This window comes from Rhinopithecus bieti, unplaced genomic scaffold (assembly GCF_001698545.2).
Source record: "Rhinopithecus bieti isolate Rb0 unplaced genomic scaffold, ASM169854v2 scaffold_53775, whole genome shotgun sequence".
Classification (NCBI taxonomy): domain Eukaryota; kingdom Metazoa; phylum Chordata; class Mammalia; order Primates; family Cercopithecidae; genus Rhinopithecus; species Rhinopithecus bieti.
Genome location: NW_016820991.1, coordinates 90,091 through 116,213, shown reverse-complemented (window position 1 = coordinate 116,213; position 26,123 = coordinate 90,091). Strand labels below are relative to the sequence as shown.

The 26,123-nt window shown below is 40.4% G+C and overlaps 1 protein-coding gene across 1 annotated transcript in view; it reads right to left on the bottom strand.

Moving 5' to 3' along the window:
• FCRL2 (Fc receptor like 2) overlaps nt 1-25,109 on the bottom strand; it is a 30,944-nt gene extending 5,835 nt beyond the window's left edge. Inside the window, 8 exon segments of the mRNA XM_017860071.1 lie at nt 13,803-13,919; nt 14,179-14,285; nt 14,287-14,455; nt 15,363-15,650; nt 16,738-17,022; nt 17,280-17,534; nt 22,677-22,697; nt 24,275-25,109. Of these exon segments, the coding sequence (XP_017715560.1) occupies nt 13,803-13,919; nt 14,179-14,285; nt 14,287-14,455; nt 15,363-15,650; nt 16,738-17,022; nt 17,280-17,534; nt 22,677-22,697; nt 24,275-24,305 (1,273 nt within the window). The 5' untranslated portion in view covers nt 24,306-25,109.
• Nucleotides 25,110-26,123: the final 1,014 nt, after the last annotated feature.

The window sequence follows — 26,123 nt, the reverse complement described above, 5'->3', positions numbered from 1 at the left end:
ACAAGCTTATCTCTTTGCCTGCCCCAATCCACATAAGATGTGACTTGCTCCTCCTGGTTTTCCGCCGTGACTGTGAGGTTTCCACAGTCACGTGGAACTATAAGTCCAATTAAACCTCTTTCTTTTGTAAATTGCCCAGTCTCAGGTATGTCTTTATTAGCAGCATGAAAACCGACTAATACAAGGAGTAAGTGGACAGAGTATGGGCCTGCCTGTGATTTCAACCAGAGTCAGGGAAAATATAATCCTCCAAGAGTGAGTATGAATGGGCGGTAAAAAAGGAAGATAAAAAACTAAGTTTTATGGTTGCACTCTAAGAGCACCCTTGTTCGATGAATCAATTGTCATACCAAAAATTAATCAATATCTCAGGAGTAAACTTAGCAAGAAATGATGAAAGCCTATATAAGTAAAACTCTAAAATACTATGACTCAAAATTTACCAAAAGTAGACACACCCTTGGATAGAAAAATTTCTCATTACAAAGCTGTCAATTCTTCCTTAATTAATCTCAAAATTTAAAAGAATCCTAACAAAAATACTTTATTGAGAGACACTGATTATATTGTTTGTGGGGAAAAATAAATAAGCAATAATATCCAGAAAAGTTCTGTAAGAATAACACAGTCGTGATGGGAACAACTTTGATGGAAGAAAAAAATGTAATGTTATAAAGCAAAGGCATACAAGTCACATACACAAACACACGTATGCACATACTGATATACACACAAACAGAATAGGGCTTCAAAGTTAGATCTGAATACTATCAGATACTTAGTATAGCTGAACTGCTTTTATCCATAACACTTCTGTGTTGCTGTGTGTGTGGGGTTTTTCTTCCCCATATCAGCCAATTTTCCAACTCTTAGGACACTAATCACAATTAAACTCAGTTCTGACACTACTCAGAGTTAGTGCAGACCCCACAGGTAAAGGGGCGTGTCCCACAAAACTGCCCCCCCGCTCCAGATGCCAATAATATGTCATGGGCCTCATATCCTTCTGACCAAATGGCTATAAATTGGGGATTCCTAGGACTCCTTCCTCAGTTTCAATAATTTGCTATATAGAACTCGAAGAAACACTTCAGTTACTCTTACTTGTTTATTACAAAGGATATTATAAAAGATACAAATATACAACCAAATGAAAAACATTAGGTAAGACAATGTCTGGAAGTGTACTGGAGTTTCTGTTCCCAAGGGAATGGGGTGCTCTACCCTCCCAGTACACTGATGTATTCACCAACTGGCAAGTTCCCCAAATCCCATTGTTTAGGATTTTTATAGTTGTCCAATTACACAGGTATGATTGATTAAATCATTGGCAATTGGTGGTTAGATGAATCTTCAGTCCCTCTCCTGTCCTCAGAGGTCCAGGGGTGGGGCTCGGAGTTCCAACCCTCTAATCAGAAGGTTGGTGTTTCTGAAAACCAGCTCTCATATTGAAGCTATCCAGGAGCCCCTCTGTTGAGGGTCATCTCATTAGCATACCAAAGACACTGAACACTCAAGGAATTCTTAGAGCTTTAGGAGCTCAGCAGTCAGGAACTAGGGACAAAGACCAAATATATTAAATAATTTCTTCTTATATCACAATACCATAGGATATTATAAAGGCATCACTTTACTTAAAAAAGATAAATAAATTGCACAGAAATAACGAAATCGCTATTTGAAAAAAAAGATTAGATTCTAGTTCAGTACTTATTCAAAAAGTTTTCTGGATGTGTCACAGATATTTGAACCAGAGCAACTCCATCTTGAATAGGAGTTGGGTAAAATGAGGCTGAAACCTACTGGGCCCCGTTCCCAGACAGTTAGGCATTCTAAGTCACAGGATGAAATATTAGGTTGGCACAAGATACGGGTCATAAAGACCTTGCTGATCAAACTGGTTGCAGTAAAGAAGCCAGCAGAAGCCCACCAAAACCAAGATAGAAATAAGAGTGACCTCTAGTTGCCCTCACTGCTACACTCCCACCAGTGGCATGATGGTTTACAAATGCCATGGCAATATCAGGAAGTTATCCAATATGGTCTAAAAAGGGGAGGCATAAATAATCCACCCCTTGTTTAGCATATCATCAAGAAATAACCATAAAAATGGGCAATCAGCAACCCTTGGGGCTATTCTGCCTATAGAATAGTCATTCTTTTATTCTTTTACTTTCTTAATAAACTTGCTTTCACTGTACTGTATGGACTCACCCTGAATTCTTTCTTACTTGAGATTCAAGAACCCTCTCTTGGGGTCTGGATCCAGACCCCTTTCCAGTAACAGACGGATCAAAAATTTAAGCATAAATATAAAATGACATAATACTAGAAGAAAATATGGGTCTGGCACAGTAGCTCACACCTGTAATCCCAGTACTTAGAGAGACCAAGACTGGTAGATCACTTGAGCTCAAGAGTTCAAGACCAGCCTGGGCAACATGGAGAAATCCCATGTCTACAAAAAATACAAAAATTAGCCAGTCACGGTGGTGCATGCCTGTGGCCCTAGCTACTCAGGAGGCTGAAGTGGGAGTATCACTTGAGTCCAGCAGGTTGAGGTTTCCGTGATCCGAGATTGCACCATTGCACTCTAGCCTGCGTGACAAAGCAAGACCCTGTCTCAAAAAAAAAAAAAAAAAAAAAAAAAAAAGAAAAAGAAAAGAAAAGAAAAGAAAAGAAAAGAAAAGAAAAGAAAAGAAAAAAACAGAGAACATTTTTATCATCTAAGAATGGGGAAGACCTTCCAAAATAGGTTACCAAACCCAGAACCTATAAAAGAAGATATTGATGAATTAGACCACATAAAAATAATTATTTTTATAGTAAGAATTTCAATATGAAAGACAATGCAAAGTGCAGACTGCAGACCCTTTTCACTATTCATACCTCAGACAAAGAGCTAATACATTTAGTATAAAAATATAATCTACAAATCCCTACGAATGAGATTAAAAACCCAACGTAAAATGATTAAACTATGTGAACAAAGAGCTCACCACAAACAGAAACATAAATAAAAACTACAGGGCATTAATGTTTGTCAATTGAGAAACAAGCAAAAAGTCAAAACTTACAACACTGTGTGGCTAGTGTGTCATAAACTTGTTTATGACATGTCCTTATGAGAGTATAATTTAGTACAACTATGAGTAACACTTGACAATATCTATCAAATTAGAAAGGTATCTAATTTGAATCTAGAAATTTTATTTATAGGAATCAATTCTACAAGCATACTGTACATGCAAGAAATGACATCTAAAATAATTATTGTAGCATTGTGTGTCATGGAAAACAACTTGAGATCATCTAAATCTCCGTCAATAATGAATCATTAACATTAAGATAACTATTGCAAATCCATGAATAGAATGCTTTGCAGCCATTAAAAAGATATTACATTTCTATATATATTTATATCAAACAATTCTCAAATAATATTCATAGAAAAGTGAAGTGTAGCATATAGTATGTTATTATTTGTGTGAAAATAAAGAATATGTATGTATACAAAGACATCATGTAAGTCTAAAATATCTCTGGAAAAATAAATGAGATATTGCTAATAGTGGGAGCCTCTGAGGAAGGGAACCAAGAGGTCCAGGAATAGGTGTAAGAGAAAGGATTACTTTTTACTGTCATGTTCTTTGATATTGTTTGAATGTTTTACCAGATGTATTTGTAACATATTTATTCAGTTATTTATTTTAAAGAAGAAATAAAATATATTGGGCCACTCTGAGAGGGACTATATTGATAGTTTATTTTAGTTTATTTTAGGTTGACATAGAGGTATCATGGTCCTCATGATAAGAGATTAGCCAATGAAAGAAAGCATTACTTTCATTAGGCAAGAGCCACTGCCTTGTCCTTATATTTCTTTTTCTTTTTTCTTTTTTTTTTTTTGAGACGGAGTCTCGCTCTGTCACCCAGGCTGGAGTGCAGTGGCCAGATCTCAGCTCACTGCGAGCTCCGCCTCCCGGGTTCACGCCATTCTCCTGCCTCAGCCTCCCGAGTAGCTGGGACTACAGACGCCGCCACCTCGCCCGGCCAGTTTTTTGTAGTTTTTAGTTGAGATGGGGTTTCACCGTGTTAGCCAGGATGGTCTCGATCTCCTGACCTCGTGATCCGCCCGTCTTGGCCTCCCAAAGTGCTGGGATTACAGGCTTAAGCCACCGCGCCCGGCCACTTGTCCTTATATTTCTATGCTGTGCAAGGCTCAAAAGTTAATGACTTAGGGTATGGCTAATTTATATAGGAGTCCGAGGACCTTCATGGAAGCAAAGGGATACTCTGACTTTCTTTAGTTATTAAATCATCTTTTGATAAATTGAGGTGGTCCCAATTAAGTCATCTACTTGAAAGAAAAAATTGTCTTAAGTGAAACTCACCATGAAATAAATTGCCAGTTTGGGATATCTGGCCAGGCATGGAGTGTAGCATGGTGACTCCAAGGCAAGAAGATCGCTTGAGCCCAGGAGTTCAAGACTAGCCTCAGCAATATATAAAGTCATCTCCAGAAGTAATTAAAAAATTGGCAAGGCATGGTGGTTCATTCCTGTGGTCCCATCTACTTGGGAAATTGAGCCAAGAGGATCACCTGAGCTTGGGACATCAAGGCTACAGTGAGCCATGATCATACCACTGCACTCTGGCCTGAGTAGCAGAGTGACACTTTGTCTGGAAAAAAAAAAAAAAGGTTGGATATCTGAAGGTCAAAGCCATGAACTGAGATTGAAAACTTCTGAAGCAGCCTAATTTTGGAAACAAATTTAGTAAACAATAATTTTGTGTGGTTATGTGCTTGTAAACTAAAAAGTAATAGGAAGAGAGTATGTGAGGTAACATATAAGTTAATTAGTTCAATCTAGCAATTCCACAATGTATACTTATTTGAAAATATGCTGTACATAAATACATACAATTTTATCTGTCAATTAAAATTAATTAAATTTTTTTTAAAGTTACAAGAGTGGGAGTGCAGGTCAAAAACCATGTGGTAGATCCACACAGTAAAGGCTCTCAATTTGTTCCTATCTTCTTGTACGCATTGTTTTGCAATGTGACTCTGTCATTTGTCAGCAAAGAGGTAGACACTATTTCTCTACCACTTGCATTTGGTTATGACCATACGACTTACTTTTTGATCAATAAGACAGTAACAAAAGTGACAAATTAGGAGGCTTATATTAGTACTTGTCCTTGCTTGGGCACATTTATAGACTAAATGTGTCCTGCCCAAATTCCATATATTGAAGTACTAATGCCAAATGTGATTACAGTTGGAAATAGAACCTTTATAGAAGTAATTAATTTTAAGTGAGGTCATAAGGGTGGAGTCCTGATACAACAGGATTAGTATTCTTATAAGAAGGGATGGGTTGATGGGTACAGCAAACCACCATGGCACATGTATACCTATGTAACAAACCTGCACGTTCTGCACATGTACCCCAGAACTTAAAGTATAAGTTTAAAAAAAGAAGGGACAACAGAGAATTCGCTCTTTCTCTCTGCATGTACGCAAAAAGAATTCATGTGAGCACATAGCAAGATGGTAGCTGCCCACAGCTAAGAGAAGAGGCTTCAGAATGAAACTTATCTTGCTGGCATCTTAATCTTAAACTTCCCAGCCTTTAGAATTGTAAGAAAATATAATTTTTGTTCTTTAAGCCACCCAATCTGTGGTATTTTGTTGTGCTATCCCAAGAAGACCAAAACAGACACCCTACACTGTCTTCACAGGAAAGAAGAACTATTCTCTTTTGTAAGTATAAAACAGTTGAAGATGGTCTTGGTGTATCATGGCGTAGATCTGAGGTAACTTTCTCATTTTGTGGGCGAGGAAACAGAGCAGAGTTGGTTACTCACATAGAGGGTTGCTATATCACCCCTGAAAGAGCGGTGATGAGGCAGGAAGCTCTATAAAATAGTAAGGAACTGGGAAAGATATTTTGGGAATAAAGTAGCAGAGAGGGGTGCAGAAGTGTAATTTCACACTTACTTAGATCATCTGTTTAAAAAATAAAACTTCCATTGAACTTGAGAATAGTGGCTTGCACAAAAGGGAAAAAAATACCTAGGAATACAACTAACCAACAAGGTGAAAGAACTCCACAGCAAGAATTACAAAACACTGCTGAAAGAAATCAGAGATGACACAAACAAATGAAAAAACATTCCATGCTCATGGATAGGAAGAATCAGTGTTGTTAAGATGGCCACACTCTTCAAAGCTATTTACAGATTCAAGGCTATTCCTAGCAAACTACCAATGATATTGTTTATAAACTTAGAAAAAAAAATTCTAAAATTCATTTGGAACCAAAAAAGAGCCCCAATAGCCAAAGCAGTCCCAAGCAAAAAAAAAAAAAAAAAAAAAGAAAAGAAAAGAAAAGAAAAAAGCTAGAGGGATAACACTATACAACTTCAAACTATGTCACAAGCCTACAGTAACCAAAACAGCATGGTACTGCTACAAAAACAGATACACAGATCAATGGAACATATTAGAGAACACAGAAATAAAGCCATGCAGCTACAACCATCTGATCTTCTACAAAGCTGATAAACACAAGCAAAGGGGAAACGACTCTCTATTTGATAAATGCTGATGGGATAACTGGTTAACCATATGAAGAATATTGAAACTGGACCACCACCTTTCACTGTATACAAAAATCAACTCAAGATGGATCAAATTCTTAAACGTAAAACCTAAAACTATAAAGATTTGATATGGTTTGGCTGTGTCCCCAACCAAATCTCATCTTGAATTGTAGTTCCCACAATCCCAACGTGTTGTGGGAGGGACCCAGTGGGAGGTAATTGAATCATGGAGCTGGTTACCCTCATGCTGTTCTCGTGATAGTGAGTTAGTTCTCATAAGATCTGATGGTTTTAAAAAGGGCTTTTCCCCCGTTGCTTGTCACTTCTCTCTCCTGCCACCCTGTGAAGAAGGACATGTTTGCCTCCCCTTCTGTCATGATTGTAAGTTTCCTGAGGCCTTCCCAGTCATGCGGAACTGTGAGTCAATTAGACCTCTTTCCTTTGTAAATTACCTAGTCTTGGGCATTTCTTTATAGCATTATGAGAACAGACTAATACAAAACTCTAGAAGAAAACCTAGGAAATACCATTCTGGACATTGGCCAAAGATAAGACTTCATGATGAAGACTCCAAAAACAATTGCAATAAAAACAAAAAATTGACAAATAGGACCTAATTAAACTAAAGAGCTTCTTCACAACAAAAGAAACTAACAGAGTAAATAAACAATCTGTAGAATGGAAGAAAATATTTGCAAACTGTGCATCCAACAAAGGTTTAATATCTAGAATCTACTAGGAACTCAAACAAATCAATAAGCGAAAACCAAACAACCCTGTTTAAAAATGGGCAAAGGACATGAACAGACACTTCTCCAAAAAAGACATATATGCAGCCAAAAATCATATGAAAACATGTTCAATATCACTAATCATTAGGGAAATGTAAATCAAAACCCCAATGAGATACCATCTCACACCAGTCCGAATGGCTATTAAAAAGTCAAAAAATGAGATGCTGATGAGGTTGCAGAGAAAAGGGAACACTTAACACATTGTTGACGGCAATGTAAATTAGTTCAGCCACTGTGGAAAACAGTCTGGATATTTCTCAAAGAACTTAAAATAGAACTACCATTTGGCCAAGCAATTTCATTACTGGGTATATTCCCAAAGGAATATAAATCATTCCACTGTAAAGACACATGCATGCGTATGTCCATTGTAGCAATATTCACAATAGTAAAGATGTGGAATCAACCTAGATGCCCATCAGTAGTATACCAGATAAAGAAAATGTGTTACATATACACTATGGAATACTATGCAGCTATAAAAAATGAGATTATGTCCTTTGCAGCAACATAGGTGGAACTGGAGACCATTATCCTAAGTGAATTAACACAGGAACAGAAAACCAAATATCACATGTTCTCACTGATACGTGAGAGCTAAACATTGAGTAAATATGAACACAAAGAAGAGTACAACAGACACTGGGACCTATTTGAGGGTGGAGGGAGGGAAGAGAGTGAGAATTGAAAAGCCACCTATTGGGGCCAGGTATGATGGCTCACTCACTCCTGTAATGCCAGCACTTTGTGAGGCTGAGGTGGGTGGATTACTTGAGACCAGGAGTTCAAGACTAGCCTGGTCAACATGGTGAAATGCCATCTCTTCTAAAGAAAAAAAATACAAAAATTAGCTGGGCATCATGGCAGGTGCCTGTAATCTCAGCTACCCAGGAAGCTGAGGCAGGAAAATCGCTTGAACCCGGGAGGTGAAGATGGCAGTGAGCCAAGATTGTTCACTGCACTCCAACCTGGGAGACAGAGTGAGACTTCGCCAATAAAACAATAAAAGAAAGAAAGAAACAGAGAGAGAGAGAGGGAGGGAGGGAGGGAGGGAAGGAAGGGCTGCCTATTTGGTATCATGCTGATTACCTGGGTGACAAAATCATCTGTACACCAAACCTGCAAGACAACTAATTTACCCATGTAACAAACCTGCACATGTACCTCTTGAACCTAAAATAAATGTTGGAAGTAAAAATAAAATAAAATACTGGCTTAAATGTTTACTATGTGGAAGAAAATTAATGAGTTTCCAAAATTTATTTCACCTGTTGTAATAGATAAGCATAAGAAAGCATTTTACAAGAGCTTCAAAGCTATCATTGAGATTCTGATGTGCCCCATGTTTGTCCTGTATCCGATAGGTTAAAATAAATAACACCTTACTGACATAGGTGAAACTTACGCGAAGAGAATAGGTAAAGCCAAGAGGTGCAACAAAGTTAGGTTTGAGGCTTAGTAGATATAGGTTCTGGTCTGCCCTCTACTGGCTGAGTGACCACAAAAATAAACTCACTTAAATTCCCCAAGATGGTTAGACATAGAAAATAAGTTACTTAGGCTGGGAGTGGTGGCTCACACCTATAATCCCATCACTTTGGGAGGCTGAGCCAGGCAGGTAGCGTGAGCTCAGGAATTCGAGACCAGCCTGGGCAACATGGTAAATCCTCATCTTCACAAAAAAATTAGGTGGGCATGGTGACATGGGCCTGTAGTTTCAGCTACTCAGGAGACTGATGTGGGAGGATGGTTTGAGCCTGGGAGATTGAGACTGCGTGAGCCAAGATCGTGCCACTGCACTCCAGCCTCAGCAACAGAGCAAGACCTTGTCTCCTTAAAAGGATACACTTAAAAATAACTTTTGATAATTACAGATAATATATGTAAATCTGCCATATGTGGTTGACACAATAATTGGGTCATTGGTAATTTTTTTTGACTTGCGAAATGTTAATAGGGCTCAGTATGACAAATCACTCTGATTTGTCTAAATTCTTGATATTAAAAATAATATGTTACAAAAACAAATAGTCATGCTGGAAATGTGAAAAACATGGCAGCTTAAGGAATATGTTAGTTGTAAAAGGTAGATGCCTTCAAACTTCCAGTAGTGGTTACTGAATGCATTTGAACCAAATCTTCTACTAAGGACAACTAGAAAAACTGGGCAAAAGAGTTTTAAAGTCTGTTTATAAACATTGAAGTGGTAATAAGATAGTGAAGACTTGCAGAGACAAGAGAGCAGAGAGGATCAGGGAGCATGAGGACAAGCCCATCCAGCATGATTTTGCCCTTCCTCTAACCATGCCAGAGCACACAGAATGGGGGCCAGGGAATTGCCCAGCCCAGTGCACCACGATGGCGCCTAACACTCTTCCAGGGGACCTGAGGTTGGGCTTACCAATTCTGCCACTATTACCACAACTGATACCTACCCACATGCACCATCTGCAGGTCTGGAGTCTGACCTGCCCAGCCTATCACAGCCACTACCAACACCAGTATGCACTGTTTGGGACTCAGAGGGTGGACGTGCCACTGCCAGTGCCACTGCCATTGCCCAAACCATGCTGACTGCCCAGGGGCCTGAGAATCCTTTCACCTCCCTGGCCCAGCATTGCCACTTTGGGTATGTGACTAAGTCACTTGGAGGACCAAGAATTGGCACTTTTTTTTTTTTTTTTTGACGGAGTCTCGCTCTGTCGCCCAGACTGGAATGCAGTGGCCGGATCTCAGCTAACTGCAAGCTCTGCCTCCCGGGTTTACGCCATTCTCCCGCCTCAGCCTCCCGAGTAGCTGGGACTACAGGCGCCCGCCACCTCGCCCGGCTAGTTTTTTTGTATTTTTTAGTAGAGACGGGGTTTCACCGTGTTAGCCAGGATGGTCTCGATCTCCTGACCTCGTGATCCGCCCGTCTCAGCCTCCCAAAGTGCTGGGATTACAGGCTTGAGCCACCACGCCCGGCCGGCACCTTTTTTTAACACTTTTATTCAAATTATTGGGGTACCAGATGGCAAAGACAGGATGAAAAGTTTAGAAAACCTATTTAACAAAATAATAGATGAAAACTTCCAAAGTCTAGCAAGAGATTTAGATATCCAGATACAAAACCTCTTAGATCCCCAAGCAGATACAATGCAAAAAGGTCTTTTCCATGGCACATTATAATGAAACAGTCTAAAGTCAAATACAAGGACAGAATTTTTTAAATGGCAAGGGAAAAGCCTCTAGTCACCTATAAAGAAAACAAAACAAAACAAAACAAAACACACTCCAACCTTCCAGGCCAAGAGAGAATGAGATGAAATATTCAAAGTGCTAAAATAAATAAAGTGCCAGTGAAGGGAACCAAATCCAGCAAAATATCCTTCATAAATAAGGAGAAATAAAACCTTTCCCAGACAAGCAAAAGTTGATGAAACTCATCACCACTAGCCCAGCCCTGCAAGAAACGCTTAAGGGAGTCCTAAACCTGAAAGCAAAAGGACAATACTTACCATCATGAAAATGCATAGGTATAGCCAGGAGGTGCAACAAAGTTAGGTTTGAGGCTTGGTAGTCAGGTACTGACTGAATAAGCATTGCAAACCACTTAAATTCCCCAAGATTGTTAGATGTAGAAAATACACACTAAGAGAAAAAACAACAAGGAATACACAAAACAACCAGACAACAATTAATATGACAGGAAGAAAACTTCACATATCAATAATAATCTTGAATGTAAATTGATTAAATTCTTTACTTAAAATATACAGGCTGGGTGCAGTGGCTCACGCCTGTAATCCCAGCACTTTGGGAGGCCAGGGCGGGAGGACCATTTGAGGTCAGGAGTTCCAGACTAGCCTGGCCAACACGGTGAAACCACGACTTTACTAAAAATACAGAAAAATTAGCCAGGCGTGCTGGCAGGTGCCTGTAATCCTAGCTACTTGGGAGGCTGAGGCAGGAGAATCACTTGAACCCAAGAGGTGGAGGTTGCAGTGAGCCAAGATTGCGCCACACTCTGCACTCTAGCCTGGTGACAGAGCGAGACTCCACCTCAAAATAATAAATAAATAAATAAATAAATAAATAAATAAATAAATAACAGTTAAAAAAAAAAAGACAAAAATAAAGGGATCGATCCAGCAAGAGGTGATAGAGGATATACATGTACTTAACACCTGAGCATCCAGATTCATAAAGTAAATATTACTTAAAAAAGAGAGATAGACTTTGATACAATAATAGTGGGGTAATTCAACACTTCACTCTTAGCATTAGACAGATCATTCGAATAGTAAATCAACAAAGAAACATTGAAACTAAACTGCACTTTAGACCAAACAGCCTTAACAGGCATTTATAGAACATTTTGTTTACATTTACAGAATACACATTTTTCTCGCTTGTACATGGAACAGTCTCCATAATAGACCATATTTTAGGCCACAAAACAAGTCTCAACAAATTATTAAAATCAAAATCATATCAAGTATCTTCTCAGACCACAAGGATATGAAACTAGAAATCAATACCAAGATAAATTTTGAAAACTGTATAAATAAGTGGAAATTAAACAACATGCTCCTAAGCAACAATTGGGTCAATGAAGACGTTAAGATGGAAATCAAAAATATCTGAAACAAATTAAAATGGAAATGTAGCATACTAACACCTGTGGGATACAGCAAAAGTAGTGCTAAGAGGAAAGTTTATAGCAATAAACAACTACATCAAAAAAGTAGAAATTCAAATTAGCAATCTAATGAAGCACCTCAAGGAACTAGAAAACCAAGAACAAACTAAATTAAAAATTAGCAAAAGGAAAGAAACGATAACAGAGCAGAACTAAATTAAATAGAAACTAAAAAAAAAAAAAAAAAAAAACAAAGGATCAATAAAACAAAAGTTGGTCCTTTGAAAAGATAAACAAAATTGATAAACTGCTAGCTAGACTAACCAAGAAAAGAAGACCCCAATAAACATAATCAGAAATGAAAAAGCAGACATTACAACTGACACCAAATAAAAAAGATCATCAGAGATTATTGCAAATAAACAAGAAAATCTACAGGAGATGGATAAATTCCTGGAAACAGACAATTTACCAAGATTGAATCAGACAGAAATAGAAAACCTGAGTAAACCAATAATGAGTGGCAAGATTGAACCATTAATAATCAGCTTTCTAACAAAGAAAAGTCGAGGACTGGATGGATTTACTGCCAAATTCTACCAAATGTATAAAGAATTAATACAAATCCTCCTCAAATCATTCCAAAAAAATTGAAGACAGGGGAATTCTCTCTAACCCATTCTACAAGGATAGAATTACCCTGATACCAAAATCAGACATGAATACAATCAAAAAAGAAAACTACAGGCCAACCACAAAAATCTTCAACAAAAGATGGAGAGGGGCGCAGGGAGAAAAACCTAACTTCTGAAATCATTTGTTCCATGGAGCATTTACTGATTACAGAGAGAACACCAAGAGTCTTGTGCTTTTGACAGTGTTTTGGGGTTTGGAGACATAGCAGTTTCGAACTCATGGTGTTATATGTGGAAATTTTAAAAATATGTTTTAAAATTCTTTGACCATTCTCCCATTTAGAGATGAAGTCTGTGCCCTCTCCACTGATACCTGGGCAAGTTTGAAGCACGAGGACATAATAAAATTGCCGTAGAAGTGACACAACATCATACTTTTTGGAATTCGTTGATTAAATGTGTTGCAACTTTCTTATCACACTTGCTTTTTGGAGCCTGCACCAACATGTTAAAAGTTTGACTACTTTAAGGTCATCATGCTGTGAGGAAATCCAGGCCATGTTGAGAGGCTGCATATATGTGCTCTAATTGACTCTTAGCTGAAACTGCAAACTATAGCCGGCATCAACGGCCAGACATGTGGGTAAAGATGGCTTCTTATGGTCTATATCATGGATCCAAGAATTCAAGGAGTCATTGCTCTTTTCATAAAGAAGGTGGCTAATAAGAAATGGATAAATAAAAAGAAAAAGGAGCACGTTAAATTGTTTGCATTCCTTTAAATCTGGCTCCTTACTCCATTTTGCTCTGTTGTACATAAGCTAATTATACCAGTTGAAAATTACTAAATGGCAATTAAGAATTAGACTTTTTAATTTAAAAGTCAAGCATGGAGGGAATGTGTAAATAATTTAATCTCAAGTGACTATGCACGGGGAACAATGACATATTGTATAATTAGCAGTATGACCACTTTGAGCATTGCACAGAGCCTTGCAGAATTGTGAAGCATAAAAAGAAATTATTGGATTTTGGAGCATTTTCTTTTCTTTCTTTCTTTCTGTTTTTTTGTAATTTCAATCTATATCAGTAGCGGAAAGGTCATAGCAAAATATGGAAAATCCAAATAGTAGATACAACCTGATATCTTGTGGAACAAGGAATACAACAGCAAAGCAACACCAGTGAAACCAAGGACACCAAACAGTCCCCAGAGAACTCTGGCTGTCATGAGGTCTCTTCTATGGCCATCAGGTCCTAAGGAAAGAAAGCAGTGCTTCAGCCCCAGAGGTTAAAGACTTGGGCCCTTCATATAAATGCTATGTAGGGATGGTAAATATAAATTCTTGCAAGAGATCATTGAAGTGGAGTCTGTACTCTTCAGGTTGGTGTAGGGAGAAGAGAAGCAACTGGACGCTGAGATCACCTTCCCCCTCTTCACACACAGCAGACATCTCCAGGCTGGTGAGACACAGCCATTGTCATCAAACTCTGTATCCAGGTAACACCCACCCACCTGAGATGGAGACTGGCACTGCCTCACTGTGCTGGGCCCCCAGGCCATTGTCAGCTTCACAGGAGTAGTTTCCAGAATGTTCTGCAGTCAGAGAGAGGTTGAAGGGGCCCCTCCTCCAGAGGGGCCGAGCTGTTCCCCAGGGTGACATCCTCATGATAAAATCGGTACAGGATTGGGGGAGAGCCTCTCAGGGCCTCACAGTGAAGCTCCAGCAGGTCCCCCACTGCAGTCTGGGCCCCAGGAGACCTGAGGGTGAGGACGGGGCGAGACACTGGAACTGACAAACACAGAGGGACTATCAGAAAAGATTTGTGATGCTGCAATAGATTCACAAACTGCCATCCCGTAGGCTCAGCAAAGGGCCCGGCCCTGTGGCTGTTGCATACTTTCCGTTCTCACATTTCCACTAAAACAGTTAGAGGTAATTTTCTCAACAATATATTTAGATGTTTGAGGGGAATATCAGTTCTGGGTGCTGCCTACAGACAGGGTCATCTGCTGTTCTCATCTGATTGTTTTCCTGTGCCCATCCAGCTCCCTTCATATTTCTTCTTTTTTTTTTTTTTTTGTATCCTATAATTTTTTATTAGGAAATAATTGTGAGATTTCTATATTATAGTTGTTCCTGGGAAAACTGATACATAGGAGCATTTCTAAGCATATATTTAGGTATGTTTGTTCAGCCCAGTTCAGGACTGTAGGACTGGGTTAGAATGGAAAAGGCTACTTGGTTACACCACCAAGTAATTTTCCACACCAGTAAATCACCAGTAACATGGCTCCAAATGTCTCCCTTTGGGTGCAATTTCGGCAAGCTAGAAACACTCTAATCCCTTTGAAGGAGATGACATAAAATGAAGTGGGTTGTTACCACTGTGAACCTTTTAGATCCATGGCACTCCCTGGCCCAGAGCCCAAAGGTTTCATGTAATAGGTGTTTTATTATCCTATTTTAGGATTGCAAGAATGCCTTTGCTTCATAATCAATTACAGCTCTCTTTATATTTCCTTCTACAAAAAGAAACAGGTCAGCAGTCTAACCTGCAAGGGTAACCCATTTTCAAATTGCTTTTGGTTCTCCACAACACTAATCCCTGGGGCCTCCTGAAATTTCCTCAGAACTCCTGTGTACCATGACCTTGGTTTGGGAATTTCTGGAAAATATGAATGAGAGTGTCACTCACTTCTCACAGGGATATTCACCACTTTGCTCTGGATAGACTCATGGCCGTTGTCAGCTCTACAGTAATATTTGCCGGCATCACTCTCCTTCACAGCTGGGATCTCCAGCTCTGCTGACAGGGAATGCTGGGTTTTCATTCCCAGACTGGTTCCTGTGGCCTCTCTGTACCAGGAGAATGTGACATTTCCTGTACCCGCAGTCACTGAGCAGAGCAAGATCAGTTTTTGTCCTTCAGTCACCTGTCCCCCGGGGGCCCGGGTCTCCAAGCTTACGTTAGAGATGGGGATTCCTAGATGGATATAAGATACAGATGAGAACTCTAAGGGAAACTCTGGAGACAGAGTTTGACTGATTCCATTCTCTAATGCAAGGAGTGGGAATGTGGAGATTGTATAGATAATCCATCATAAACATTTCTATGGAGGTAGGGAATCTATAACAATTATCCTTGAGGAATGTGGATAAAGATATTTGTATGTCCTAACCCTGGCCAATTTCATGGGTAGTAATATTTAAAGAATTTGTGATGGATCAGCCACTCTATGAGACAGGAAACTGTTCAATTTTTTGGATGAGTCACAGACTCCTGTTGCACAGAATATAGAGGGGCACTGATATCTTCAGTCCTGCCTTGGAAAAGTCATTATTCCTAACCAACAGTCCCAATAATAATTCCTCTATCATTCTTAATTTCAAGGTTCAACCAAATACAACTTCTCCTCTGACCACTCTGCTCATTCACATCTGCTTTTCCTGATGCTTCAGGTAGTACTATATGTTTTTATATATAAACATATATATGTTTATATAAACATATATATATAAACATATATATAAACAAACATATATATGTTTATGTAACCTTTCTTTTTTGTTGTTAAGTAATATTCACTGATCAAGCCTTCATTGACCACTGACTGTATGCCTTGGCATTTAGTAGTGGGTGGGGCACTTCAAAAGGCAAACCGCCCTTTATATATACATATATATGTAGCACCACATTGTCTTCTAGTAAGTCAATTTGTGTTGCAATCTCATCATGTGGAGACATTTGGAGAGCCATTAGACAGCAGGTAGTTTGCCTTTTGAAGTGCCCCACCCACTACTAAATGCCAAGGCATACAGTCAATGATCATTGAAGGCTTGATCAATGCATATTACTTAACTAACAACAAAAAAGAAAGATTATAGAGGGCTTAGTCCGTTTCTGATTCTTATGCAGTAGGAAGCCAGGAGCAATCTGGAGGGGTTTTCTGGCTTAATTTCACTTTCCTCAAGGACAGGAGTTGAACAAAGAGACAAAAAGACTAGTAGTTCAAGCTGAAGCTACAGCACTCCTATCTTTTTTCTCCAGGCTCAGTCTCACTGATACTTGCTTTGCACGTGAATCTGGAATTGGAGGCTCTGTTTTCTGATCCTGTGAGTCACCGTTTCTGCCTCACACCAGTAAGATCCCGTGTCTTCACTCCACATGGCAGGAATCTGGAGCTCCGGGGAGCTGCTCCAGCTTGACCCCAGGACCTGATTTTCTCTGAAGAAGCAGAACTGGAGTTGAACATCCAACCTCTGTGGAGAGAGCTGGGTCTCACATTTCAGGCTCACTGGACCCCCTTCGATGGGCTGGAAGGAGCTGGCTGTCAGCACAGGATGTTGAAAGAGCTCTAGAGAGACGGATCACAATAGTCCCCAAAGCAGTGAGAGCTAAGATTCCTGCTGAAAAGCCCCTGGTAAGAAGCAACCCCAGCAAACTGGACATTCAGAGCCAGACACCTCTCACCCATCATGGCTCCCATGATGGTCGAACCACAAGCACTCCCGTCTATATCTGGCCCATGAGCAACTTTCCCCTACCAAGTACCCACCCTGCTTGCTGACGTGGTCTCTTACCCAGCCCATCCCACAGAAGTGAGGGTTTTACCTTGGACTTTTATCTTTACTATATTTGAGCGTTTATTCCAGAAAAAGATTTCTTTGATACTACAGAAATAGTTACCACTGTCACTTAAAACTGCACTTTGGATAAGGAAATCTGAGACTTTTTTGAAAACAGATAACTCTTTGTTATCCTTGTGGTAAGCCATCTTCTGAATTTTCCAGTTCTGTTCTCCCTGGCATTTCAGAACTATGCTGTCTCCTTCGAAGACAGAAGAGGGCGCCACAAGGGTCAGCAAATCTGCAAGAGAAGGAGGGAAACTGGATTTGCAATTTCTGCAGAGAACCCAAACAGACTCCATTGGCAGTGAGGTGGTCTCAGGCATAGCCTCTACTTCTTTAGATAAGGTGGAGGTTCCAATCCATGCCTTAATAACTGAGAGTTTCATCCCATGTTTCCTGAGGGGATATCTTAGCTTGTACTGCTATCACAAAATTCCATAAACTGAGTGGCTTATCAATAACAGAGATTTATTTCTCACAGTTCTGGAGGTTAAAAGTCTGAGATCAGGGTGCCAGCATGGTCAGGTTGTGGTGATGGCCATCTTCTAGGCTGCAGACTGCCAACTTTTCGATCTACACTCACATGGTGGAAAAAGAATCGACCAACTCTCTGGCCTCTTCTCATAAAAGTGTTAGTCCTATTCATGAGGGTTCCACCCTCATGATCTTATTACCTCCCAAAGGCCCCACCTACAATTACCATCACATTGGGATTAGGTTTTCAACATATGAATTTGAGGGAGATACAAACATTCAGTCTATTGCAGGGGTGTCAAGGTAAACATGGTTTTTTAAATGTTCATGAAGGGGTGTTCTGACAAACTCCTCATCTTCAGCCTTCTCCATCAGTGACACCACACAGGGAAACCATTGCCCTCAGTGGGCACTTCATTTTCTCATGCCCCATGCCTTCATCCAGCCCTCAGAACTCTACACTGTGTTATAAATTCAGGTCCCATGCCCTCTCCTTGCCTCACCAGACAAAAACCATCAAGTGGTGTGGATTATTGGGAATAAGCCAGTTACTGGAATAAGATCCAGTATCTTTAATTATCTACTCGAATTCTCTGCTCAAATGCCTTCAGAAATTTTTTCTCATCCATTCAGAGAACTAGAGATTATTTTTGATCCAAGGCTCGGTTCCTAGAGAAGGATCATATAAAGAAAAAAGCTATTGCCAAAGACAAATGTCCTCCCCAGAGGTTGCTTTCCTTAGATTGATCACAGGTTCTCTAATTTTGACCCTGTCACTTCACTTATTTATGGTACCAGACTATGTTTTGTGTCTATGACATCTTCGTGATATTTTATGATTGTAGTAGAGGATTCTGGCCACAAAGTAAGGAATTAAGTTATATCTCAAATAAAAATCTTCCTTATCACTATTCAATTGTATCATGACTGTCAGATGTGTAGTAGAAGGAAGCAGAAGTCAATAACATAAGAGATGTGATGATTCATAAAATACTACTGCAGAGCTACAGCCAAAAAGCCACAGGAAATCTGTGGCATTTGGAAGTGTAATTTTTGGCAAAATGTATGGTTTGCTACTGGCTATTTCAACAGAACCAGAATTACCTGTTGGACGTTGGGGAGCAATCTGATTTTGTGTGTGTGTGTGTGTGTGTGTGTGTGTGTGTGTGTGTGTGTGTGTAATTAGAACGGCAGAAAAGGTGGGTTGGAGAAACAATTAACTTAATTCAAGACTTGTGCCCTCCTTTGCAAATGGAAACTAGATCTCATGGAAACTCCACCGTGGGACTTGGAGTCAAGCCAACTTTTAAACCACTGGTACAGTCTTCCTCCACAAACAGGAAATATTCCTGTAGAGAACACCTCTGGGGATAGGAAGAGGAGTCATGATTAGTGACGCTGCTGAAAAGGGCATGACAGGCAGCCTCACTGGCTCTGGCTGCCACTGACAAAGTGAGACTTTGAGTTGGTCGTCAGGAATTATTCATATCCTCAAACTGCTTGGTAAGAGGCAGACTGCCCCAAGAGCAAGCCAGAGGATGGAGAGCAGTGAGGAGCGGATGATCCTGAGTCCATAATGGCAGACCAGCAAGTGGGAGCAGCAGGGTGAGCCGACTTGCAGCTCCGAGAGGAATCCGCTGGGGAGAGAAGCTAAAGCTCGGAGGCCTGGAAGTGAAGATGCAGCCAAAAAGAGTCACATCACCACCAGGAGATACTGATCGATTTCAGTTCTCATGTTTAACCTAATGGTGAAGAGCCAGATCACACTGTTTTGAATCCAAGTCTACTATCATTGGCTGTGTGATACTGGACAAAGCACTTTATTCTTTGGACCTTGGTTTTGTAACCAAGTATCCTATTTTTCTAAGAAAAAAAAAAGAAGTATTTTACCTTTTTCATGCAATTATAATTTTTACCTTCTCTCCATCATCCACTCCTTGCACTGAAAGCGTATCTAGCTATGTGTTTACTTCAGAGGTTCCAGAGACAGAAACTCGAAACAGGTGCCTCTAGAACTCTCTCCCACTAGAAGCTTGCCTCAATTTGCAACCTAGTTCTGCCCACACTGATGCCAGCCAAATCACTTGACAGATGACATCCAAAGCAAGTCACATAGACTGGCACCACCCCGCTCCCTCCCCTGCATGCTGTTCACACCAAGTCCCCCTTTAAAAGCCCTTGCCTTCTGCCCCAGAAGTAGAAGTGGTACCCTCAAGGCAGAAGCCTGTACTACTTCCCCTCAGCTAAGTTTTGGAATTAAAAAGTCACTTTCTTTCTACCAGATCTCTCTCTTATTCATTGGACTTTGCAAGTAGTGAGCAGCTGGACCTGTGTTCAGTTACAGTTTCTCATCTAAGAGATGGAACAACAAAGAGCATTTGCCTCTCATCGGGCTGCCTTAAGGATTCTGTGAGAGAAGCACATAATGGTGCTGGCATTTATGGACCACTCAGTGAGCCACAAATCTTCACAACCGTAGGGGGGATGTCTTTGTTGCAGAAGCTAATGATGGCTGAGGAGGAATAAGAGGACATCATAACTGCACTTCAAGAGCAACCAAAATAATGGGTTTCAGGTCTGTGAGATGGGGTGGACTTGGGGATACTGAATAAATGAAGGTGACTTGAAGTCAAACCCCCTGACAGTGATGTCCTACCTATGGGGTAGACATAAGTTGGTCCATAGTTTCATATCAGGGAACCCCAAAGAGTCAGAATAGGGTTTGTGTGAGAGTTTGTATCCACTTGCTTCTAGCATGACTGTGACTGCTCCGATGCCAACCACCTGGCAGTTTGGAGGCCTCAGCAGAAGAGTGCCGGCTCTACACTGGCTGTCATTGTGGTGCAACCTCAAGAGTTCTAATCTGTGTGCACCATTAGCAGAGTGCAAGGAGTCAGAGGCCCTAGAAGGGGAGGGCAACAAGTCTCAAAGCTGACTTGTTCATCCTCAGGGAGTTCCAAATCCTCCAGCAACTGGCTGAGAGTGGCTCTACCTACAGAGGTGCCCAATAGAATCATGCTGATGCCCAGAGAGTACAGAGGAGAACTGCAGTGTAGGGACAATGGTAGGGGGCTGGGAGAACAGAGAAGTTCTCTGTAGAGCAAGTAAATAGGAGCACAAAGATTTAACTCAGAGCAAGATGTACAGGATTGAAGAGTTTTTTCACAAGAATTTCGTGAAAAATATCTTTACCAGAGCAACAGCAAAAACAAAAAGCAAATGGTATTTCTCAGAGCTTTGCATGCAAGGGCAAGGTTGCAGGTAGTAAGTGCAGTATATAGGTGGGGCTGAAAAGAGGAAATGGGATAGAAGACTGCGTTGAGGCAATGGATGGGGACAGAAAGACCTTTTCAGCTGCTCTGCTGAATAGCATTTTCAAACCTTGGAAGGGAGTGTATTTCTCAACAGACCAGCAACTTTTCCCTAGAGACAAGACTGGGGTTCAGAGGCCAAGTGACTGCCCCAGCCTGCATAGCAGGTACGTAGCAAAGCCATGATTTCAGTTTGGTCTTTCTGGCTATGTAAGTCCTGCTCTTTCCAGTACATCATGCTGAACTAAGTTCTCTCTTACTCTCTTTAAAAAGAAAAGATCTCAAACTTCTGAAGAACATCTCAGTTTTCTGAAAAACTCTTGCTAAAGGAAAGGAAAGAGAATGAAGTGGCTGTTGCCCTGTTCTCTGAACGGTTGTAGGTGATTCACTTCAGGGAGCCTGCTGCCTTGGCACGATTCCACTAATGGTCAGAAACCTCCTGAGTATTGATAAAGGCTTCCTCTAATTTCCATCCAGACAGATAGTGGATGGATGGGTATCACAGGGTGGGACTCTGGGACCGTATGTGGGACTGAATGAATGCAAGAGACCAAACTTTCTCCTGAGCAAGCTCCAGGTAGGACCCTTGAATGTCTCCCTGGACACTCTTGTTCCATTCAAGGTGAGACTGGGATCTGCTTTTCCCCACACTGTTCCTTAGAGCCAAAAAAGCCCCTTCCACTTGGTAGCCAGCATTCAATGAGCAAGGGAACAATTCTCCCTTCCTTTAGATTTTGTCTTGGCTCATGTGAAGATTCTGTATATAGAATAGAATATTTTTCCCATTGACTTTCTTCACTGAGCACAGATTTAACTCAGAGAGAGTGAAATAAAATTATCTTTATTTCACTCTTTATGATTAGAACAGTAATACATGTATTTTTTAAAAATCAAAACTAAATACTAATTCTAGAGCAGGGGTTGGCAAATTATGGCCTGTGAGCTGGCCAACACTGTTTTGGTAAATAAAATGTTATTGGAACACTGACATCCTCATTCATTTACATATGGTCTATAGTTGATTTCCTGCTACCACAGCAATGGCATTGAGTAATTATGGCACACACCTGAAAAGCTTAGCTTATTTACTCTCTTGCCTTTTACAGGAAAAGCTTGCTGACTCCTGAGCTAGAGCTAGAGAAGCAATGAGGACACATGTTTATTCTGACCCTGCAGAAGTTTGTAGTTCTGACATATTCCTCTATAAATAACTGTTTTAAGAGCTGTGAAAACATTCAGCATTTAGCCAGACAATAATGAGGTATTATGGTCCTATGGGCAGGAAAGCAGTTCTCTCCAAATTGTTCTTCTCTTCAATCTGCATGCTTTCTTTCAGATGTTACTGCCTTCTTAAAACCAGGCTTTTAAAGAAGAGGTAAGCATACAGGGTTTTGAGAAGGCTAGGTGGTACCTGGTCACTCAGACATGCAAATGGTGTTGGAAACAGGTTGCGTGACCTCAGAATATGTCAGCCTAGAAGGCAGTAATATTAGGACATCTTCACAGGCTTTCCAGAGCCACCTCTATAGAATCCTGGGGTAGCTGGGTGACTGATATGCCAGAGACCAAGAACAACAAAGACAAGGAGGACTTACCTGCCTGTTCAGTGACTGCAGCTGTGAGGAGATCAAAAGCCAGAGATTAGCACACAGCACTTGCCCTCATAATTTATAAACTTACATTACTGTGGTAAATTGCTCAAAAACTTCTTTCCGTTTTTCCTTTCTTTTCTATTTCCCTGATCTCTCATTACTAATAATTCAATCTCCTTTGAGCACACATCTAACTCATTAATTCTAGTCACAAGGCAAGTTGCAAACCCAATGCTTGACTAAAGGGATTGTCGAGAATACACACGTTGGATATTTAGTGACTCTCCTTGATTTCATTTTCCTTCCACCATCCCCACCACTCTGTCTCACATTCAGACTTTTCAAGTAGTAGATAGACATGACAACATGATCACAAAGGGCTCATCAGGAAACATACACTGTGAGAGTTCCAAGAAATCAATAAATCAGGCCGGGCGCGGTGGCTCAAGCCTGTAATCCCAGCACTTTGGGAGGCCGAGACGGGTAGATCACGAGGTCAGGAGATCGAGACCATCCTGGCTAACACGGTGAAACCCCGTCTCTACTAAAATACAAAAAACTAGCCGGGCGAGGTGGCGAGCGCCTGTAGTCCCAGCTACCCGGGAGGCTGAGGCAGGAGAATGGCGTGAACCCGGGAGGCGGAGCTTGCAGTGAGCTGAGATCCGGCCACTGTACTCTGCATTCCAGCCTGGGCGACAGAGCAAGACTCCGTCTCAAAAAAAAAAACAAAAAACAAACAAAAAAAGAAATCAATAAATCAGTCTCTTTCCTATGGTCATATTTCATGTTAGAGCCCTTTTATTCCAATAACAAATATTTATTTAGTGCTTACACAGCATAGAGAAAGGAATCTTATTTACTTTCTCACCCAGGCTGGAGTACAATGGCACAATCTTGGCTCACCACAACCTCCACCTCCCAGGTTCAAGCAATTCTCCTGCCTCAGCTTCCCAAGTAGCTGGAATTACTGGTGCCTGCCACCACATCCAACTAATTTTTGTATTTCTAGTAGAGATGAGGTTTCACCATGATGGCCAGGGTGGTCTCGAACTCCTGACCTCAGGTGATCCACCTGCCTTGGCCTCCCAAAATGCTTGGATTACAGGTATGAGCCTCCGCACCCAGCCAGGAATCTTACTTTCTAGCAGCAGCTGTCATCTCCCTCGTCGTCCACGATTAAACAGAGGAATATTAGCAAGAGGTCTCAATGCATCTGCTGAACCCAAATCTTACATATAACAATTGAATAATCGGTGTTTATGGAGGAGAAGGGCAGTGCTAAATGCTAATATTATGAACATTTTACTATGAGAATATTATATTACTCAATGAGATCTAAGATATCAAAATAGCCATTCATGACCAGCAAATGGTAAAGTGGTCCACCTTGAACATTAAGCATTGTGCTTAACGCTTAATGGATGTACTGCAATTTCACTGTCCTCAGCCTGCTTCTTTGCATCTGCCTCTGAAGCCCAAGCTGCAGGCAGAACCTGAGCATCCCCACCAGTCCCTGGGCTCTGATAAAACCTCCGACCTTTCGGGAGCAGTAGACCTCATTCTGTTGCCACCTCACTTCTCAGTCAAATTATCGAACTCACCAAAGATGACCAGCAATGACCACAGCAGCATGAGGACCTAATCCAGCTATTTGAAAGGAGATGTACTCTTCGCCGCCAACTGGAGCCTCTGAGCAGGCGATGAAATGTGCTTTTCAGAACAGGTTTTGTATAATTAGCAAAAAAGGAAGTAGAATAGTGCCACAATGTTTAACCATTTTCTTTGTCCTGGAAGGGCTAAAACAATTGTAGCTGATCCTCTCAATGCCAGAGAAATTTTGTATCTTGACACTCATGATAATACCTGGCATTTACATATGGGTTGTAATGAGTCAGACACAATTCTAAGTGCCTCGTGCTTACAAAGTTTTTATTACCTTCAGCAAGTTACTGAAGTTGGCACTATCCCGTTTCACATGATTGAGGAAATTGAGGCATTAGTAAAAGTAAGTGTCTTAGTCCATTGGGGCTGCTCTAAAGAATACCTTAGACTGAGTAATTTATAAACAACATAAGTTTATCACTCATAGTTCAAGAGGCTGGGAGGTTTAAGATCAAGGCACCAGTAGATTCAGTGTCTGATGAGGGCCTGTTTCTCATAGATGGTGACTTCTATGTGTCTTCACATGATGGAAGGGGCGAACAAGCTCCCTCAAGTCTCTTTTACAAGGACACTAATCCCTTTCGTAAGAGTTCCACCCTCATGACCCCTAAAGGGTCATGTAATAAAAGGTGGATACGTTTTATTACTATTGCATTGAGGATTAAGTATCAACATAAGAATTTTGCCAGGACACAAACATTCAGACCACAGCAGCAAGTGAAATGACCGAGATCAGCATAGTCAATTTCTAGTAGTAACAGATCTGGGATTCAAACCCAGGCAGCCCAGTCCCACAGTCTGGCTCTTAAACATTGTACTCTATTATCTTGGTATATTGCTTCTCAATGTTCTTAAAATAATAAGACCATTGTTTCAATAGCTCATATTTCTTAAGTGAACTTTTTCTTAGTCAATCGCTGACTTTCTAGAATGAGATTTTACTAAACTTCAAAACACTTGCACTATATTGCTGAAAACATTGCTATCTTTCTAATCTGTAATCAAAATATTGCCTATTTCTAAACTGCATTGCTTTTTGTACCCCAGGCTGATCCTAATATAGTTATCTCACACAAAGCAAAGCATGTGTTACGTCAACACCTATTATCACGCTCACTTTGATCAGATGTAGTCCTAGTGGATGTTGTCTCATAAATGAACCTTATGCAGGATGAAACTCTAAACCACAGAATCACAGGTGCTTATAAATAAGGGACTGACTGAAAATATTCATAGACTCAGTGTTACCTGTTCAGGTACTTAACATTTATCTGAATACTTAACATCGAATTGTTAACAATTGAATATTTAACATTTTATATTATCATAGTTTTACTTTGAGAAATGCTAATATTTGAGAAATGCTAATATTTATATTTATATTAGCATTTCTCAAAGTAATGATGGTCATTAAAGCCTTGCTTATAATAATGTTAAAAGAAAATACTAAAAATATCTCACAAGGAGAGATGTATGTTAAAAATAAGTTACATGTCAAAATACTGTGGAGAACCAAACAGCTGTTAAAATAATTCTGTGGAATAATATTTAATAGCAAGATGTCTAGGATATATGATTACCAAAAAAAGTGGGCCGGGTGTGGTGGCTCACACCTGTAATCCCAGCACTTTGAGAGGCTGAGGCGGGTGGATCACGAGGTCAGGAGATCAAGATCATCCTGGCTAACACGGTGAAATCCTGCCTCTACTAAAAATACAAAAAATTAGCCAGACGTGGTGGCGGGCACCTGTCGTCCCAGCTACTCGGGAGGCTGAGGTAGGAGAATGG